Source organism: Hypomesus transpacificus, chromosome 16, assembly GCF_021917145.1.
Source record: "Hypomesus transpacificus isolate Combined female chromosome 16, fHypTra1, whole genome shotgun sequence".
NCBI classification, from domain to species: Eukaryota; Metazoa; Chordata; class Actinopteri; order Osmeriformes; family Osmeridae; genus Hypomesus; species Hypomesus transpacificus.
In genome coordinates this window covers 5,120,277-5,140,853 of record NC_061075.1, presented here as the reverse complement: position 1 = coordinate 5,140,853, position 20,577 = coordinate 5,120,277, and the positions used below count along the sequence as shown (strand labels likewise).

Genomic DNA, 20,577 nt, shown 5'->3' with positions numbered 1-20,577 from the left:
CAGAGAAAGCAAAAGCCAGATGTGTTTTTTATTCATACCATCGGTGTGTAGTTGGTGCATTGTGTGCTTATTACGTAATGTGATGGCTTGTCTTAACTGTTTGATACAAAAATACATTTTTTATGAAGGTTTGAAGAGTTAAGCTAGGTTTATTAGCTTTTGCAAGATAATTACATATTTTGATGATTTGGTGAAGGGTTTTCTTTTTTGTGTGTAGTTTTGCAAAAAAAAGCCAATAGTTACAAAAACTGTGCCTAAGCCACCCGAAAAAAACACCTACTCTTCTGGCGGTGAATTGTTATTAGCACCCACAGCCTTCGGAGTACTATAAATTGGTTAGAGAATCGGCCTTGTAATCAGAAGGTCTCTTTTTCGATTCCCGGCTGTGCCAAGTGAAGTTGTGTCCTTGGGCAAGGCACTTCACCCTACTTGCCTCGGGGGGAATGTCCCTGTACTTACTGTAAGTCGCTCTGGATAACAGTGTCTGCTAAATGACTAAATGTAAATTCAACGAATCCGTCCATCTGCCCTTTAATACTGACCAATCACAGCCAAGGGGGTATCTGTAACTATCCGAAATTAATGCACGTCCAGCTCCCCGGGCTTTACGTTCCACGTAAACTTGTTCCCATGTGTCCGTTTTTTTGAAAACGGAGAACCCTAAATCGGCCTTGAGAATTGGCAGCCCTGCATTAAGAATGAGAAAAACATCTTAAAAATCTTGATTTTGGAGATAGTGGTCATTTAATGCCCTTTGTGTGAAAGCAATAACAAATGATTGACAGTTTGCTCCACGTAGCGTGCGTTTCTGTGTGAAGACTGCGTGAAGAGGTTTAATAATGTGACTTCAGTTTTGACCAATGCAGGTTGGCATTTGAAAAAAAAAACTGTTTTTATAGACATATGGACGCAACGTAATTGCGATTCCTCTAGCAGAGTCTAGCGTCATCATCCACTGCTCTTCCTCTCCCGATCTGCATCACTTCATGAAGCCCGATGTAATCGAGGAGTTTCCCCAAGTTATTGAAGGATACGTTTATCAACAGATTTCGTTCGATATTACACAGAATATATGTCTATTTGTATAACAAATTGCCTAAGGAAGCGCGGGATTAAACTATACTTTTTTTTTAAGACTGCCTAATGATAGCAGAAGTGGAATAAAAAGGAGAAAAAACTTTGAAGACGAGCCGTCACAAGTAGCCTATATTCAGGTAGGATGTAACGGAACACAAAAACAAGCTCAAAATGTTTGCAGGAATAATATAATAACCGGTTAACGTTTGCGCTTATTTATAATTATGGGATGATGATGTGCGTGACTTCGATTTATTTCCCCACTAACACATGCAGTTTGATAAGATGCAGTGGTTTAAACTCAAATACCTGACTTTATTGGTAAGTACATGTCTTTAGCTACTACACGTTTTCGGATGGGAAGTTCTATAGATAAAAGATAAGTGGCATGCTTTTATGTAGCCTACTCAAAGGGTTTCAAACTTTGATTTTGTGGAAGGTGAAACTTACAAACCAGTTGTTCCAAATGCTTTAACTTGGTGTAAATCAACATATACATTTAAAAGTTTTGTTTCAGTACTATCTTCATGATCATGACATTTGGTTCCAATTAAAGGAAATGCTTTTGTCTTCATTTGTAGATTTGTTTTCTGCACTTCACATCAGGTAAGAAGCTTATCCTCAAGAGTATAAGTGAAACATTCAAACATTCCTATTTTCATCCACGTGTATTACTAGTGCTTGTCAATGCCATTTTTTTTATCCAATTCTCATTTATTCATTTTCTATTATATCTGTGTAAAGGAAATCTCTAACTTGTAACTGTGATACAGTAGTCTCTGTTATTGTAGTTTCTTATTAGTCTCTCTCAAATCAGTCCAATCATCATTCCATAACTATGCTGAGTTCATGTAAAATAGCAACCGCCGACCAAAAACAGTCCCCAAGCAAGGGCACAGGGCTTAAACTCTCATTATGTTATTAATATTACAGAACCTAATTCCAAAAAATGTGTGTAGATAATTTAGTGGACATACTCCCAAGAGGAGTCATTGTTTTGGAGACACAAGGATTGTAGGATCTCCGTGATCTGAGTCATTGGCCAGGACAGTCTTAATAATGACACTCGGGAGACCTCGGTTCAAATTCCGTACAAGCTTTACTTCCAAGATCAGCTTTTGTTTTGTTTTTTTACCTTTCAGTTGCACCACTAATGTTGGAAAGCAGGACACTGTTTACTTATGATGAGTACTACTACGATTATGTGCCAGAAAGGCTAGCCTGGCACAGCTCTGGACGCCTATGTAGCCAGCGCACTGGGGCCTTAGCCATCGTCTACAACGCTTTTGAGAATCGAGAGTTGACCAACTTCTTGACGTCCTTGAACATAACCCAACCTGTTTGGATTGCCAGGAAAGTCATGACACACTTGAAAAGTGAGTTCAGTGTGCCATTTCGGACCAGGTTTTTATTGAAATATCAGCACCTTTTACAGTAGGGTCTTTTTGCTTTGAGTGAAATATACCCATTTGCTCATGAGAATATGGTTAATACACATGAAATTGTACTGACAACACAGGCTAAAAAGTCCTTGTGAATAAATGGCACACGTGTTTATAACCTGAATAGGATCACAGCTGAAATTTCCTAATATCATTTCATCCTTTCAAGTGTGTTCCCAGCATTTTATTGCTCATTCAACTGTTACTTCTCTTTCTCTGTCTGACGGGGACAAGGTTCCATTGAGACCCTCATCTTGGAGTTTAGGGGTCGATCCGACAAGAAGAACGCGCGCCTCCTGCACGCTTTCCCCTCCATGGGCTCAGTGACCGTTTGCGCTCGCCTCCGATTCGACCCGAGTTGCCTCGGATTTTCCACTGTCTTCTCTTATTCCATCAAGTCATTCATTAATGAGTTCCAGCTCCGTAGCAGGCTGGTTCAGGGTCAGCCAGTCCAGCTGGCTCTGCTGGTCCATGGCACACATGGGCCTTACCAGGAGGCCTTCCTCCATGACGGCTCCTGGCACTCCGTCTGTGTCGGTTGGAGCCAACATGGAGGGCGATGGGCCTTGTACGCTGACGGGAGTCTCATCAACAGAGGGGACGGCCTAAATGTGGGGAGGGACATTGGGCCTGAGGGGCTGTTCATCATTGGCCAGGAGCAGGACACCTTTGGCGGATCGTTCCGGAGTGCCGAGTCCTTCTCTGGGAGTATATCACAGCTGAACATTTGGGAACGGGCGTTGAACGACAGTGAAATCCACGCCATGGAAAAGGAATGCTTGTTCAATTCATCCGGGCTGGTGTTCAATTGGAGCAAGGCAGCCCTAGAAATTGAGTCCTCCCTCAAGAGTGTGTGGGGAGACACCCATTGTCAAGGTAAAGCTTGGGCAGGGGAGGTGGAGTTCATTTGAAAAAGACTAGTCTCTTTCAGTTTGGTCTCAAACTACTTTTAAAACTACTCCCTCTATGCTCTCTTTCTGCCTCCGTAACCTATATCCCCCAGCTCTAATTAGTCTTCGTCTGCTTTGTCTTACTCCCTCTCTTACTCATATCTTCCTTTTTTCTCTTTTCTCTTTTACACGGTTATGAGTCCAGAGCTGCAGAGCCGTTTCTCTCTCTCTCTCTCTCTTTATCTCTCTCTCTCATTATCGTTCTCTGTCTCTGTGTTACTCTGACTGTCTCTTTGCCTCTGTCTTTCCCTCTTGGTCTCTCCTCCTCATGTTCTCTTTGTCTCCCTTGCTCTCTCACACACTTCTCTCCCTTCTCTGTCTTCTGCTGGAAGCTGGTGGCCAAATTGTAATTGGCAAACGCGGCCCTAAATGGTCGTAAATATTTTGCGCATGCCATAATTCTGAATCCCACCCTTCAAAACAAACTCTCCTTTCTGAGACAGCCATCCCCTGTGAGTAATGGGAGTTTCGGCAACAGCTCTGGTTCCCCTACTCAAGACAGAGAACATACAGAGCAGATGGTGTGACTCTGAGATGGGCCCTCCCTTCCTTATCGGACCATTTAACAAAGTTGACTCATTCTGACATCATGTGGAAACAAATAGATTAGGGGCTCACAGTGCCAGTATGCCTTTTGAATGTTACAAACCCTTGCATAGGTCTGTTATTCAATTCAAGACCTGGATGTCTTTTTACTATTCTGTAGCTTAAAGAAGATCCAGTGTTTCACCAAACTCCTAACTGGCGGTGACAGAAAAAAATTATCTTTGCAGACTTTCAAGTTCAAGTCTTTTATTGTCAGGTACACAGAACAACACAAGGTCAGACTGGGCACTGAAATTGAAAAAAGATAAGACAACGCAAGCACCTGGCACAACATAAGTACACAGAAAATAATTTACATCTATGCTAAGCTTAAATAATTAAAACTTCATAAGCGCATCTAGTTCAGGCAGGGCAATCGGGCAGCGCGCGTCAGTCATCGGGGACGCGTCAGTCATCGCACCTTCCTTTCCTCCGCCCACTACCACACCCATGTTAGCAGCGCATATCCATTGGGCCACATCCGATAAGGCGTCTTTAAAAGATGCACGGATACGCACACACTCACCCCGTTTGTTGTATGATCAGTGCTGCTGCCACACTCCACCATCCCCTTCTCCCCCATGCTGTCTGTATGTTCTATCCACCAGGGGGATTATATCTGTATTGCTCCCTGCCTCATATGTCACGTATGTATGTGTTGCATCGAGGAGGCAGGGAGTGCTTCCCTTAGATCATCCACTCCGCAAAGTTAAATCTATATGTCCATGTCACGTAACAATATATGCTCAAATCTAATACGTGATTGTCTTGACTGAACTAAATATACAGATAACAATAAATAATACACTAGACTAACCCTAATACTAAAACTTCGTAAATATACAGATAACACTAAATAATACACTATACTAGCCCTAAATACACATAAGACCAATTGCAACCCTATAACCTATTCTAACCTAGGTGGAGTACAGTGAGTACAATAGTACAAAATTACAGATAGTGCAACCAGTAGCTGAAAGTGACAGTGAGTAGTAACTATTAAGAGGTCAATCAATGACTATGATTAGACTTAAGTCATATTAAGTGGAGTTTCAGGCTGTGAATGAAGGTATATTATGTTATGATCATTTATTCTTCTCTCTGTTCCTTGCCAGTTAATATCGGTGAGTCAGCGGCCCATTTTCTTGACACCCTACGGAACGCAGATTTGGAGCCCTATCACAACTTTTCTGACGAGGCAGTCAACGCCCCCAAGATTGGGCAGTGTGTCACCTTCGACCCCCAAAATGGGAGCTGGGGTCTGGACGCGTGTGATTCGTTGAGAGGGGCCGTCTGCCAGTTTGAGAAAGGTGATACATAATTTTATAAGTAAACAATCACCGTCAAAATCAAAACAGCATTTATTGGGTGTGCTTTGCCTTCGGCAAGGGATCAACCATTGTTATCTCACATATATATTCCTGTTTCTCTTTATTATTATTATTGTTAGAATGCTGTTAAGCATTCTCACTATTGTTTTTCTGTTTCTCTTTATTATTGTTGGAATGCTGCTTCAGCATTCCAAGTATTGTTCTTTGAATCTTTATTCAACTTCTTCTATTTCTTCCGCGCAACCTTTCAGCGCCTTCAAATCTTCAGCTATTAAAACCGTTGAGCTATCAAAAAATTCAGCAGTTTCAGGCCATGGGCGCTGTGACTTTTCAGCTTTGTACCTCTTATGGTTGCATTATTATAAATCAATATTCATAACATTTTTAACATGGTTTTCCAATGGAGTTTTCTTTCAAATCCTTTCAAACTTCTTAAAACTTCTTCAACTTCCAAATCCTCCTTCTTCCTCAATCTTTCAGCTAGAGCCACCATTTAAACTTTAAAACGTTGACAAAACCCTAAACTATTTTTACATAATTCAGCTTTTTGATATCTATTCAACTTTTTTTTATATCACTGATTATGTTTCGTGACTTTTTCAAACCGTTTCTGAGATTTACATGGGTGTTTACGAGAAAGCCCTGAGTTCAGACTGAATCGCTTAGAGCGGAGGGGAGCTTCGGATGTCGTTGAAAACATATTTCTAGTTTGCCACCATTGCCACAATTTTCGCTCTTCATGCTTCGTTTTTGGATCAATAGATAGCTAATTTTGTGCTGGTTGTAGACAGTTGTCTGTGGAATCTAAAATACTTACACATTTGTTCAGAGCCCCACGAAAGCGAGACAAAGTCCACCTCTCGCCCCATAGAGTCGAATGCAAATGTGGTGACAAATTCGTCACAGAAAACAAAAAATAACAAGATTTATAAACTGCCGTTAGAGTCGTATTTCTGAACGCACAGACATATAAAAGACACCTCTGGTTTCGGCAGAGTCTTGGGTCTCGGAAAATATCTTTATTTTTTGGATTGGACGTATAGTTTTGCGTCTAGGTTAACTTGTTTGAGGTGTGGATTCTAGCTAAATTTCTGGTATTCTCTGCCCTCAGAACGTTAGCAATCATAGCTGCACCATCACCGTGGCAACCACACAAACACGCGCCAGTCTCTTACACAGGTGATTGGTATTAGCTGATTAGTGGAGACACAAGACAAGCTATTCAGTCAACTCGTCTCATTCAAAGAATAAGAGCACCACAACACAATTACTACCACTGATACTGCTATATCTTATGCCACTACTACAACTACTAATTCTGCAGATGCTGCAAATATCTCTTTTACCAACTACTATGCTAATGCTACTGTTTTGTTCTACTACGCCACTGAGTGCGTTCACTTGACCATGAGAAATACGATAGCAATTGTCAGTTTATGCCAATAATACGATTATTCTGTTCACATGTGTAATTAGTTATGTGATTACTCAAACACGTCTACATGATTCTTTTTATTAATCCTTGTATGGTCCACGGACAAACGTGCACCATCATCCTTCTGCAACAAAGTGTTGCCGTGTCTTCCTGTATCAGCCCTACTACTGCTGTATGTTTCATTCAATCAAAACATTGAATCCTACAAAGAAAGAGAGTAAACACACTCAATGATAGGCTACATCTGCTACTGATATTACTATCCCAACTATAATTTCAGCTGTTAAAACTATAATATTCTTGTTACAACTATAGCCTACTTCTTCTTCTGTTTAACAGTTCAACTTTCAGCTTCTCCCGCATTGTAGGCAATTTAAGCTCTTATAGCTTTGTTGATGCAGTTCAGCTTCCACACTGCCTCTTGAAATTCAACCATTTATTCGATTGCTTCACAACGTTCAAACGTATTCTCCCGCATAGTTTTTAAGCACTGAGCTTCGTTAGATGATGCAGTTCAGCTTCCACACTCCCTCTTTTGTGTAAGTCATACATTTGTTAAATTAATTTCAGCTTGAGGGTAATTTCTCATTTCTGTATTTTCAGCCATTAAAAATAAATAAATTCAGATTTCAGCATTCCAACGCATTTTCAGCAGGAAATTAAGTTCTTAGTTCTTCCGACGTTTTTTAGCCTTTAACTAGTTCTGCATACTTTCACCGATTCCTACAATTTTTGTATCAAAACGTTCAGCTCATTCAGGAGATGATGGCTATGACTTCTGGTATTTCTCACTTTTATACTTTTTAAAGAATTAAGGTTTTTGTGCAAATTATTGTCCCATTAAAAGTAATGGGACAGTAATCCTTTCAAATCATTAAAAAGATTCCTCCTCTTTCAAACGTAACTGCTTCAGCATACTTTCAGCTAGAGACACCATTCAAACTTTAAAATGTTCACAAGACATTCAGCTATTCCCAAATGATTCAGCTTTTTCAAATATTCTGCCAATTTTGAATCATGACAGATTTAAATACATAAAAAAATGTAGCTCCTTCTTGATTTTTATGGTTGAGCGGGATATTCAACTAAATTGTTAAACAAATTCCTCTGACGTTCATATAGTTTAACTTACAGAAACACGTTTTACCTTCAAATGTAGGAAAACTTGTCCTCTTTCAGCCAATGTAACTACTAAAGAGCTCACATTTATAGATTTTCAGCTTTGAGCCTTGAAGCGAGAGCAGCCTTTCAAATTCTCTCACTAACTTCAATGGAAAGGTGGGTAAAATTCGTCAGAGAATTTCGAAAGTAGACGTGTTTTTAAACTGCCGGTAGAGTCGTATTTCTGACCGCACAGACATATAAAGGACATCTCTGGTTTCGGCAGAGTCTTGGGTCTCGGAAAATATCCTCATTTTTTTGAATTGGACGTATAGTTTTGCGTCTAGGTTAACTTGTTTGATGTGTGGATTCCAGCTAAATGTGTTTTTTCTCTCTGCCCAGCTCGTTAGCGATCACAGCTGCGCCATCACCGTGGCAACCAAACAGACACGCACCATGAAAGCAGAATTGGGTGACGTTTTGGAAACTGCCAAATCTGAGTTGTACTTCTGACCGCACAGACACATAAAGGATATCAATGGTTTCGGCAGAGTCTTGGATCTCGGAAAATATCCTTATTTTTGGGATTGGATGTACAGTTTTGCATCTAGGTTAACTTGTTTGAGGTATGGATTCTAGCTACATTTCTCATAATCGAGCTAGCGCGATGGCTCTCCATAACTAAAAACGTTCAATTTTTTTTCCACAATCGACCAAACAAGATATGTACATTGAGCTTAAAGTGTACATAATCTAGCTAGATCGTTTTTATATTAGCAAGTTTTACAGAAATCTGCAAAAATCGAGTCTCACTGTCATAGTTGACCGTCACGAACAGCCAAACCAGACCTTCACACTGCAGCGACGCGAATCGCTTGCCATCGCTCGCCTTCCCACAGTTCACCTCGCTCGGGGGCGTTTCAAACAGATACATGTAGAATGTAGTTCTCTAAAGTCACTGTTGTAGTTGTCATGGCCAAGTGTGCAGACTTGGGTTTACGTAGTTGCAACATCGATCAAATACAACTTGTATACAACATACAAAACTGTTTAATAGACATACACGTTGACATGTGTAAAAAACGTTTTAATATATTCCTCAGTCTCTGCTAATCTGTCGATACGATAGGGAGTTCCAGCCGGGCTAGCTAGCTAGTTACCACAGAACGAAGTTACGTAATGTGACTAAACTGAATTTGAAAGTACAAGCACCCACAACTTCGGCAAACCTTGCGCCATGCATTGCGTTGTTTTTTAAAATTAATATCTCTACAAATACAGCTATGTATCTTACAGGACTGGGTAAGCAGCCACACAAACGATTAGTTTCTCCTCCACCTTGAAACCTAGAAAGCTAGAAATGTTTGCCATAGTTGTTACGTTACGAGAAACAAGAAAACACTCCAATTGGCCATTGCTAGCGAAAATCGCTCCTCATTTGCATAAAGTTGAGAAAATCTCAACTCTGTCGCGTCGCGTCGCTACCCACAATGCACCACGCAAGCGATTCGCCTGGCTCCATAGAAAATGAATGGAAAACATGTTGTCGCTTGCATCGCGTCGCTGCAGTGTGAACGCACTGTTAGTGTTTGCTGCAGCTGGCGTTAATCCTATGAACAAACGCTAAGTAACTGGAAAACTTTTACTGTTATTTGATGATATTGAACACATGTAAAGTAACTTGTCTTTACTTAAATATCTTCTCCGTTTTCAATTTGAAGTTGTACATCTAGCTTATGTAGGAAATATTCCATAGCATCCTTCACGCCTTTGGTTATTATTCAAGCCTACGGTGTTAATACCACTTTGACCAGGGCCGGATGCAGCCTGCTTTGACTGGGGGGGCAGTGAACATTTCTGGGGGTGCATCATGATTATGGAAGGGGGTCGTATAATTTTTTATATACCATTGTTATCATTTTTGAATCTGCTTAACGATCCAAGGCATGGAGCCGGACGTTATACACATTCGGGGCTTAACCCACACCCACATATCCTTATATGACATATCCTTGGTTTGAGGTGATGCTGGATAGGATCCTCCACAGTGCGAGCGCGCGCAGCGTGCGAGCGAAATTTTGGGACAATCAATTTGAGCGCAAAATAGTTTTTTTTAGCTCTATGTAAAATTTACCGCCGCCGTTTTCCAATTTGTAAAAAACCTTGTCTATGAAGGTGATGTCTTTATCATTCTGGCTCCAAATTGTCGACAGGGGAAACATAAACATGTAGCTTGGCTAAGTACTCTAACCACGCGCATGGGGTACGTTTGCAGAACAAGCTGCATTGGATTGCTGTCATTCAAACCATGCTCGCCTTCACCCACAGCAGCGGTAACGTTGGAACCGAGTTTAATATCCCTTGTCGCAGGGGCAGTAGTAGTATGGAAGCAAATCGTGACCAAAATTCAAATGAAAATGCATCTCCAGAAATGCATTTTCATTTTAAGAATGTGGCTGCATTATTTGACTCATAAATGAAATTAGTAATCAATCATCCTATTTGCATTTTAATTTTCTTCCTTAAGACTGCTCATTCTTTCACTTAATTAAAATGAAAACGAAAAAGACATTTGAAATTTAATTTTCAAAATATGCCCCAGCAAATAGATACCAAAATTCAATTTGAAATGTAAAATTTGAAAATGAAAATGCATTTCCAGAAATGCATTTTCATTTTAAGAACGTGGCTGCAAAATCGTGACCACAATTCAAATTTAAATGCATTACCAGAAATGCATTTTCATTTTCAAGAACGTGGCTGCAAAATCGTGACCACAATTCAAATTCAAATGCATTACCAGAAATGCATTTTCATTTTCAGAACGTGGCTGCAAAATCGTGACCACAATTCAAATTCAAATGCATTTCCAGAAATGCATTTTCATTTTAAAGGGGCAATTGACTGGGTTTTTGGGGTATTTCACACTGTTCCTTAAGGTCTCCGAATAGGGTATGTAACATTGGTTGGGTTGAAAATGGCCCGGGTGCTGTTCTATGCCCTCTGACAGATCCTCTGAAATGTTCCCGGGAAAAAACACTAGCTTTTCTCCTTTTATGGTATGCTCATTAATATTTAGATAAGCTGCGCGCTGATTGGTTGGTTATCAACGAGTGAAGCTGGGAGCAAAAACGCAACACGGCCAACAGCAGCACTCGCTGAAACACCGAAGTTGGAGACTTGAAATAAAAACGCGCAAATAAATCTATTGTGTCTACACAACACTGTTTTCAACAGATTGACTATATATCATTTGAAATGATAACATTACTTGTTTCCACTTCTGTTGTTGAAGCAAACTGGATTGACTTAGGTGGGTAGAACGTTAGACTACAGCTTAGCAACCAAACCATATCGTGATTCTACTCGGCTTCAGTTAGCTAGCTAGGCTAGCTCTAGATATCTTGTTGTAAAATAACATGACAAAGATCTGGACAAACATGCATCGTGAATTGTAGATTTTCATTACACAGGTTATTTATTTGAATGAAACACAGTCAGGAACATGAATCAACGTTAGCCCCATTGCCAATAAACTAGGCTAAATTATCACACATTCTACCTATGCTCTTGCGTTAACTAGCAAGCTAAATTTGTTTACATCATGCCTACAGTCTAGGTGTTACTAGTAACAGTTACTAGCAATGCTAACGTATCCTGTATCTAGAACCTGCCTTTCTCCAGTTCTTTCAAATAGATTATCTAGACAGGCGTTAGCAATAAGCCAGACTGCAGTTCGTTTTCTGGCCATTTTTCGGAAGCTTCCCTTCTAATGCCGACTACAGCTAGTCTAGCTAGAGTCATTTGATGTGTGTAGAAACGTATTTAGCATTCTACCTGGTATGCTATATACAGGAAACGTTAGCATTGCTAATAACTGTTAGCACAACATCATACTGTCCTTATAGCTTGCGGTTGCAATGAGCATACGGTTGGAACAGCACCTCTTTCCAGGTTCAGCTTCCTAGCATATCCTGCTTGAAATTGTCCAAGGTTGTCAAAACTGTCTTGGGTGAAATGTTCAGAGCAAATGAATGATTGAGTGTCGAACTTTGCCGGGATCTTCTCATAGACAACAGCAGCCATGCCTGTTGAATGTTTGGCTCCTTGGGAAGACTGTGAGTGTTAGCCTTCCCTGTACAGCCTGGAACACAGCATTTACGATCGTGGTCCATTTTCAATATCCTTGTTATAATTCAAAACGTTCTTCTTTGTAATTCCTTATAAGTAGCCAACAGAGCAGCGCGCAGCTAAACTAGTATCGGAGATAGACGCTACCTCGGGCTGGTCTGGATGTAAATTCTGGGGCGTGACAAAGATACAGACCAGAGCCAATAAGAGGGCGATCACCGGTCCTACGTAGGACCGGTGGCTTTGTTGAAAAGCTAGCGTTTTACAGCAAATGTTTTTCTTTTTGAGATTTGAATAGGAAAGAGGTGTCAATGGACTTTGATATTCACGGTATGTTCAGTTAACCCTCCGAACTGTCGTTTTTCAACAATGACAAGGTAAAATCGGTTTTGCAGTCAATTGCCCCTTTAAGAATGTGGCTGCATTATTTGACTCATAAATAAAATTAGTAATCAATCATCCTATTTGCATTTGCATTTTCTTCCTCAAGACTGCACATGTTATGCCATAATCAAAAAAAACTGAGCGGACATTGCATTTTCATTTTCATGTTCTGCCCGCAAAGAACTGCCCATAATTCGAAAACGAAAATGCATTCTGAGCGGCGCAGCAGAGTGACGTCAGTAGCCGCTCTTCTTCAGCTCCCTGCTGACCGAGCTACCCATCTTGTTCGGTAGGGGGCGGTGTGCACATACGCATTGCATTACATGGTAAATGTGCCGCGAAATTGATTGAATTGCCGGGTCTTTAGAGGACGCATCACAGATCATGGCGCTCCCTCAAATTGTGCAGTCACTGATAGAATTAGCTGAGCTGGTAGAAAGTAATAATATATCTGAGTCTGATGATCGTGACCGAGTAGAACAAGTCACAGAGAGCTTGGCTGCATACTCTGCCGTCACAGACGTACACATTAATGAGGTTGCCATAGTAAACCTCTCTTCAGTGCTGGAACGGCTGGATGCTGTGGAGCCTCAAATGGGACGGGGACGACCAACCATCCACATCCCGTTCGAGTCCATCGAAAACAATTTATTAAATGGTCTACTTTTCCCTGTGAAAGCAAGCTGTTTCACCTTTGGCCTAGTTCAGACAAAATCTGAATTTCCGCAATCTGAATTTGAATTTCCGCAATCTGAATTTCAAGAATCTGAATTCCTGCAATCTGAATTTCAAGAATCTGAATTCCTGCAATCTGAATTTTAGAATTATTTTTTTTTTAATCAAAATAATTCCGTTTTATTAAATTTGGCATACAAATAATTCAGATATTATTTATTCAACAGCAAAATATTTCAGTTTTATGAAATTCGACACACAAATATTTCAGATCTTTCATATTCAAATTCAGATACTTTTGTCAGCTTTCTAGCTCCATAAATCCGTTGCTTTGCATCCTCCGACGGATGGTCTGCATGGTGGCCGACAACAGCTCTGTCCTTTATTTTTAAACCATTTAATAAATAGTTTTCGATGGACTCGAACGGGATGTGGATGGTTGGTCGTCCCCGTCCCATTTGAGGCTCCACAGCATCCAGCCGTTCCAGGACTGAAGAGAGGTTACTATGGCAACCTCATTAATGTGTACGTCTGTGACGGCAGAGTATGCAGCCAAGCTCTCTGTGACTTGTTCTACTCGGTCAAGGGCATCAGACTCAGATATATTATTAGTTTCTACCAGCTCAGCTAATTCTATCAGTGTCTGCACAATTTGAGGGAGCACCATGATCTGTGATGCGTCCTCTAAAGACCCGGCAATTCAATCAATTTCCCGGCACATTTACCATGTAATGCAATGCGTATGTGCACACCGCCCCCTACCGAACAAGATGGGTAGCTCGGTCAGCAGGGAGCTGAAGAAGAGCGGCTACTGACGTCACTCTACTGCGCCGCTCAGAATGCATTTTTGTTTTCGAATTATGGGCAGTTCTTTGCGGGCAGAACATGAAAATGAAAATGCAATGTCCGCTCTGTTTTTTTTTTTGATTATGGCATAACATGTGCAGTCTTGATGAAGAAAATGCAAATGCAAATAGGATGATTGATTACTAATTTTATTTATGAGTCAAATAATGCAGCCACATTCTTAAAATGAAAATGCATTTCTGGAAATGCATTTGAATTTGAATTGTGGTCACGATTTTGCAGCCACGTTCTGAAAATGAAAATGCATTTCTGGTAATGCATTTTCATTTTCAAATTTTACATTTCAAATTGAATTTTGGTATCTATTTGCTGGGGCATATTTTGAAAATTAAATTTCAAATGTCTTTTTCGTTTTCATTTTAATTAAGTGAAAGAATGAGCAGTCTTAAGGAAGAAAATTAAAATGCAAATAGGATGATTGATTACTAATTTAATTTATGAGTCAAATAATGCAGCCACATTCTTAAAATGAAAATGCATTTCTGGAAATGCATTTTCATTTGAATTTTGGTCACGATTTGCTTCCATAGTAGTAGATGGTTTGGGGATTAGAAATCGATGCATAATAAAAAGGTTTTTCTTTGTAGGTACAAACACGCACGGAAAGAACAATCCATCGCTAACGAAGCTAAAAGACTGTTAATGTCTTTAACCCGTGTATCTTCTATGAAAACAAATACAGATTACAACTCAAACTGAAGTATGAAATTCCAGGGTCTAACATTAAACACCAATGCTGCACTTTACTATTCGTCAAAAGCCCTCCACAGAAGACCGATATACATTAACTTCGAGACCAAGTGAGTGGCAAGAGATTCGAGGTTGATTTCACTTTTATCGGTAAACGTGGATGCGGAGCTCTAACCTACGTTGCCCATTATCAACCAGACAATCACTGGGGAATCTTTTAAAAAGATTGGTTGAAAAAACAGCATATTACTGAAAGCACTAACAGACTTTTTCATAGCTTCAACGTGTAACTATTTGGGCTTAAGTCAGAAGCGGCAGAAATCTGGGGGGGCGCGGCAGAAATCTGGGGGGGCGCAGCTCACCCCAGCCCCCCCCCCCCTGGATCCGGCCCTGACTTTGACACACTTGCAAGAAATTACCCGCTGCTTGGATGTATCATGATCTTGTTATTTAGGTATAAAAAAACTCACAAGGGATAACGACAACATTGGCAACCCTGCACTATGAATTATTGTTTTGATGTCATCTTAAAGTGTCTGAACAGGACTGGGTGTGCAGTTACGCATGATTAGTTTCTCCTCCGTCTTAAACCTGAAACCTAGATTCTAAGTTAGAAATGTTGCTAGTCTGTTGCCAATGACCAACGGTTGCTACGTTTTTCCAGCAAGTTCAAGTCATTCCAGTGTTGTCCTTTTACCTTCAAATTCGTTCAACCCAGACTTCAGCAACTTGAGCCGAGTGCACAAGCTGGGCGTACGCCTGGACATATACGCTACGTCCGACGTAGAATAGAAAGTTACGACTAACTTAAAGTTACGACTAGTGCACCAGTTAGACTTAAGCCCTTTATGTGCTGCACCTGGGTGTACATTTTGAGCCTAGTGGGGAGCAGGCGTAAGTTGGAAAATCGGACCAATATCCTATCCATGGTAGCCTAATTAGGGCTAACACTAGTTTGATCGCACAACACATGCAGCGCGTCTTGTTAATAGGCAACATGGAAAGGGCATAAAGGCGAGAAAGTCGTCCGTGGCAGCAGAAATCCACTGTTAATTTTGTTGTTGATCGATTTCCAGCTGATTGTTTCTGTTTGTTTGAGTTGATATTATTATACATTTCCCCGTGAACACGCTTCTATTCTCAGTATACAAACTATATGTTTTCTAATTTCTCTATCAGTAAAATGTATTTTCCTTTTCTTTTGTTTTTCTTTATCCATGGCTTGTTTTGAAGGGAGATAGGCTAGCTATAAAGTGCGCTTCGGATAGGTTCAGAGAATGTCTAATAAGCCCGTGGACTGGCTCTGACGACGACTTTCGCATTTTCACAAGGACGCGCATCTTAAGACCAGAAGTAGCTACGACCTTGGTCTGTCAAGCTTGGGGCACTTGGTGTAAATTCAAATCACAAAGTCGGACGTAGCTAAGACCGACTTAAGAGTTAAGACCAACTTTTTTACGCCCAGCCAGTGCACTCGGCTCCAGGTTTTCTGCTCAATTTTCACATTTTCCTGCAGCTCATCTTTCTGAAATTTTCCCCTTTTTGTTTTGCATTTTCCTTCTTCTTTTCTTCTGTTTTCTGCCTTCATCTTGCTCCAGGTCCTTTCAAAAATACCTTTCACAGCAGTACCTTCCAACTGCCAGTACTTTTGCATTTTTCTTCTCTTTTCTGTACTTTTCTGCCTTCATCTTGCTGCAGGTCCTTTATAACATACATTTCAGGCCTCTTGAAACTCCAGCAAATAATCTTCTGCTAAATGTTCAAATTGTTATGCATTGTTCGTCTTCTTTCAGATTTTTTTCACTTTTTGTTTTGCATTTTTCTTATCTTTTCTGTAGTTTTAAGCCTTCGTCCAGCTCCAGCCCCTATTTAAAATAACTTTTGGGCGCTTTGAAGCTTCAGCTTATAACTTTCTACAAAATGTTCAGCTTTTTTAGCATGGTCAGCTATCCCCATTCAGGTTTTCAGCATTCTCACTGCTGTTTCGCAGGAACAGCCTTTTCTAGTTATTATTTCTTTTTGCCCCCCTAAAGCTTTCTTAATATTTGGACTACATAGACAACCAAGGTGTCAAACGTTTTGTCTTGGTTGCCATTGAGTTGCTTGTATTGGGATTTATGTTCCGTTGCACGGTTTAAGTAGAAATTAAGTTTTTGTGGCGAAAAGTGAAGCTAACGGTGGCTAACTTGCTAGCCACAGTCACTGACGCCACTAACGTCACGAAAACTCGCGTGACTATCTCTAGCAGGACATCAGTTTAGCAGCTCGTTAACTTCTGGGAGATGGCTAGGCTAACTGCTTTACTGCAAGGCAGCTGCAGAAACGCCACAAGCAAAGAGGCCTGGGTGATAACTATTTGCTCATTTTACCTTGTGATATGACACACAATTGTAATGTGTAATGTACAATATAAGCTAATATTATTAAGGAAGTACATCTACTTTCGGAAACAGTAGACTACTATTTCACTGAAGCATTAGCATCATGACATTAGCCTCTGTTGCCCGGGCAACACATACTACAGCGGTCTATGATGCATCTGTTTTCAATCGTTAAAATTAACATTCCTCACAAATACATTTTTGTTGTAGGATTTATTATGACATTAGATTACAATTCTAAAACTGGTTGTTCCCATCCTTGATTGTGATTGGCTATATTGCATTCCATGCCGTTGTAGAATCCAGCATAACCTCACAGGTTGTCCTCATAACACTCTTTAACATTCCATATTACTGCGCATCGAATATTTCAAATTGAAAAAGACGGCAAGATGTCCATCTGGCTGTTGCGTGGCAACGATTTATGTAGGAACTATACTTTGTAGTAGCGGAAGAATGACGGTTTATTATTAAACTATTTTGTTTCTAATTGTTTTTATTGATGAATCCATATCAAATATTTGTAGTAACAGTTTTAGAAAAGCAATAAGTCCCGCTTCGCGTCGTGCCTAACAACTCCCCTTACCTGTTCTAAAATCAGCGTAAACCACGGCCTCTTGGGGCTTATTGCTTAAGTAAACGACTTGTGGGTGAAATCATCATTACTTGTGGTTTCAAACCAGTGTAGCTCACTCTAACACTGTAGCTTAGTCTAGTAGCTAACAAAAACATCTCCACAGCTGTTTACATTACTAGTAGGAAGTCAAACGGCGGCACATGTTCGGCACTACCCTTTACTTAAATAAAAAGTCTTTCAATTGGTGAAACTATCTGACTAGTGACTACTAACCTGAACTCCATTGCCACAGCCTAAACTTAGTCAATCTGTTCATGAAAATAATTCATTTCAGCCTAGACCGTACAACGGAAGTAACATTAAATTAAGCAATATGCCCCAAGAGGCAGTGGTTTACGCTGATTTTAGAACAGGTAAGGGGAGTTGTTAGGCACGACGCAAAGCGGAACTGGCTATTCAATAATAGAGTATTTGAAATTTAAGCAATAAGCCCCAACAGGCCGTGGTTTACGCTGATTTTAGAACAGGTAAGGGGAGTTGTTAGGCACGACGCGAAGCGGAACTGGCTATTCAATAATAGAGTATTTGAAATTTAAGCAATAAGCCCCAAGAGGCCGTGGTTTACGTTGATTTTAGAACAGGCAAGGGGGTTTTCGGCACTCCGCTTTGCGTTGTGCCTAACAACTCCCCTTACCTGTTCTAAAATCAGTGTAAACCACGGACTCGTGGGCTTATTGCTTTTCTAAAAGTGTTACTAAAAATATTTGATATGGTTTCATAAATAAATTACGATAATAATTAAAAACAAAATAGTTTAATGATAAACCGTCATTCTTCCGCTGTATAGTTCCTACATAAATCGTTGCCACGCAACAGCCAGATGGACATCTTTGCCGTCTATTTCAATTTGAAATATTCAATGCGCAGTAATATGGAATGTTAAAGAATGTTATAAGGACAACCTGTAAGGTTATGCTGGATTTTACAACGGCATGGAATGCGATATAGCCTATCACAATCAAGGATTGGAACAACCAGTTTTGAAACATAATTACTCCACTCTAAAGTATTTTGTTACAAATTGCATTTGATTTTTTATCAGCCCTATCAAATACAAATTACAAAATACTCAAAAGTCTTGAAATGTGTATTTCAAATACAAGTAATTGAAATACTGCCCATCTCTGGTTAAAATAAGCTTCAAAAGGGGGTTCTTTATTATTGAATGAATGCAATATGAGTAGACTAAATGCCTGAAAATATCACGAGTAGGGAAAAACTTACAATGACATTTAAGTCATAGAGATTAGGTCAATTTTTTACACCGGTCTGCTGAATGTATTCGTTTTAATTCAACTATGAGGTTGCTAATCAACATTCCTTCTTGCAGGGGAAATGAGAAGACAACTATTTCATTCTACACTTCACTCTTAGTATTTTGAGTTGTAGCCTAAATGAGCAGCAAAAAAAATATGCTTTTAAATCTATGTAATCTTTATAAACAATGAGTAGGCTATGCATTTTTATATACAGAAATATCAGTTGTAAACATGTAATTAAAAAACGGATCCCCTGCAACCGACGCAAGCAAGCACACCCTACAATTTCCCCAGAAATTGTACCCTCTATAGTTTTGATTGTTTCAAGGACATACTTTTTTGGCAATTCTTGAATCCTTCCCCAAGGATCCAATAGGAGGGAGCAGGTGTGAGTTGAGTAAAAATCAATAAGTACAAAGTAAATAATAAAACCGTTTTTGAACTTTATAGTTACTTCCGCCAAGGTTATCAAATATAAATTATGTGTGGGTAAACTTACTAAGAAGCCACGTTCCACCTATCATTGCTATCTCAGCCACCTCAATCACCATTGTGGTAGTTCATGTCAAACTATGTGCTACTATGACTTTTTGTTGTTGTTGATTTGACACCATATATAATATTAATTTAATTTATTCATCATACAGAAAGCTTGGACATATTTGGCTTCCCCAAGACGGCGTTCTTCACCAAAGTGAGCAAAGATCTGCTCTCCATGTCTGTAAGTCGGAAGTTCCTACAGCTGTGCATCTGTACAGTAAATTAGTTACCAAGTTGCGTAACTTGTGTATCATCTATGAGAGAAGTACAAACCAATAGTCGCATATCCATTTTCCCAGGGGAATTGACTCTAAACAAACGATAAGACCTTGCAAATGTCACAGCACTGTCAGTTGTGCGTCACACAACCTGTGTAGAGATGTTGTGCTATTATTATTTATTTGTGTTGCATGTCATGCATGTCATGATGACATCCCATGTCATTCATGACAAATATGAAAAACTGGTTTGGAGTCTTTTAGTTTGAATTCCCCCTTACATAAAGTGTAGTTGTTTTGTAAAGCTTTGTTTACAGTCATGCAAAAATTATAACTATATAATTAATTGTTACATAACCACTGAAAGTAAATGATTTCAGAATGAACAACCACCAAGTTTAGAAAAATCCGTCTTAACCCTCCAGGTGACGGGTGAGATAAGCGTGAACGCATCTTCTGAGGCGGAGCTGTCATTGATGAACCACCTGACCAGGGCTCTGCTGAGGACGCTGGAGGCGAAGCCAGACATCCTCCGAGCAGCTGACGTGCTCTACCTGACCCAGATGATGGAGCTGACAGCCTCCGCCACCACCGCCTCCGCCTTGGCCTTCACTCTGCCGCCCTCGGAAGCTGTGGTCTCCATCGCCAGCAAATACCTAAAGCTGGCCAGCCTCGTCCTGGAGCCTGCTGTGGCCAGCCGGTGGCTGGGTTTGACGGAAGACGGGGTGGGTGTTGGGGGACAGGATCATATTTTGGCTGGGTGTGGGTTAACACAGCCTCATGGCATGCAGTTAAGAATGATTCTAACCCTGTTGAGCATGTGTGAGATTCCTATCGGAGGATTTGGTCATGAGTAAAGGAGATGGGGCAG

At 40.3% G+C, this 20,577-nt stretch overlaps 1 protein-coding gene across 1 annotated transcript in view; it reads left to right on the top strand.

The window, feature by feature from the left end:
• The first annotated feature begins 1,021 nt into the window (after positions 1–1,021).
• The window catches only part of LOC124478725 (adhesion G-protein coupled receptor D2), a 72,205-nt gene continuing 52,649 nt past the window's right edge, over positions 1,022–20,577 (top strand). The window contains exons 1-8 of the mRNA XM_047037124.1: positions 1,022–1,214; positions 1,354–1,398; positions 1,659–1,683; positions 2,220–2,453; positions 2,754–3,395; positions 5,173–5,367; positions 19,596–19,669; positions 20,132–20,431. Coding sequence (XP_046893080.1) covers positions 1,363–1,398; positions 1,659–1,683; positions 2,220–2,453; positions 2,754–3,395; positions 5,173–5,367; positions 19,596–19,669; positions 20,132–20,431 — 1,506 coding nt within the window. The 5' untranslated portion in view covers positions 1,022–1,214; positions 1,354–1,362. The remainder of the gene's footprint in view (positions 1,215–1,353; positions 1,399–1,658; positions 1,684–2,219; positions 2,454–2,753; positions 3,396–5,172; positions 5,368–19,595; positions 19,670–20,131; positions 20,432–20,577) is intronic.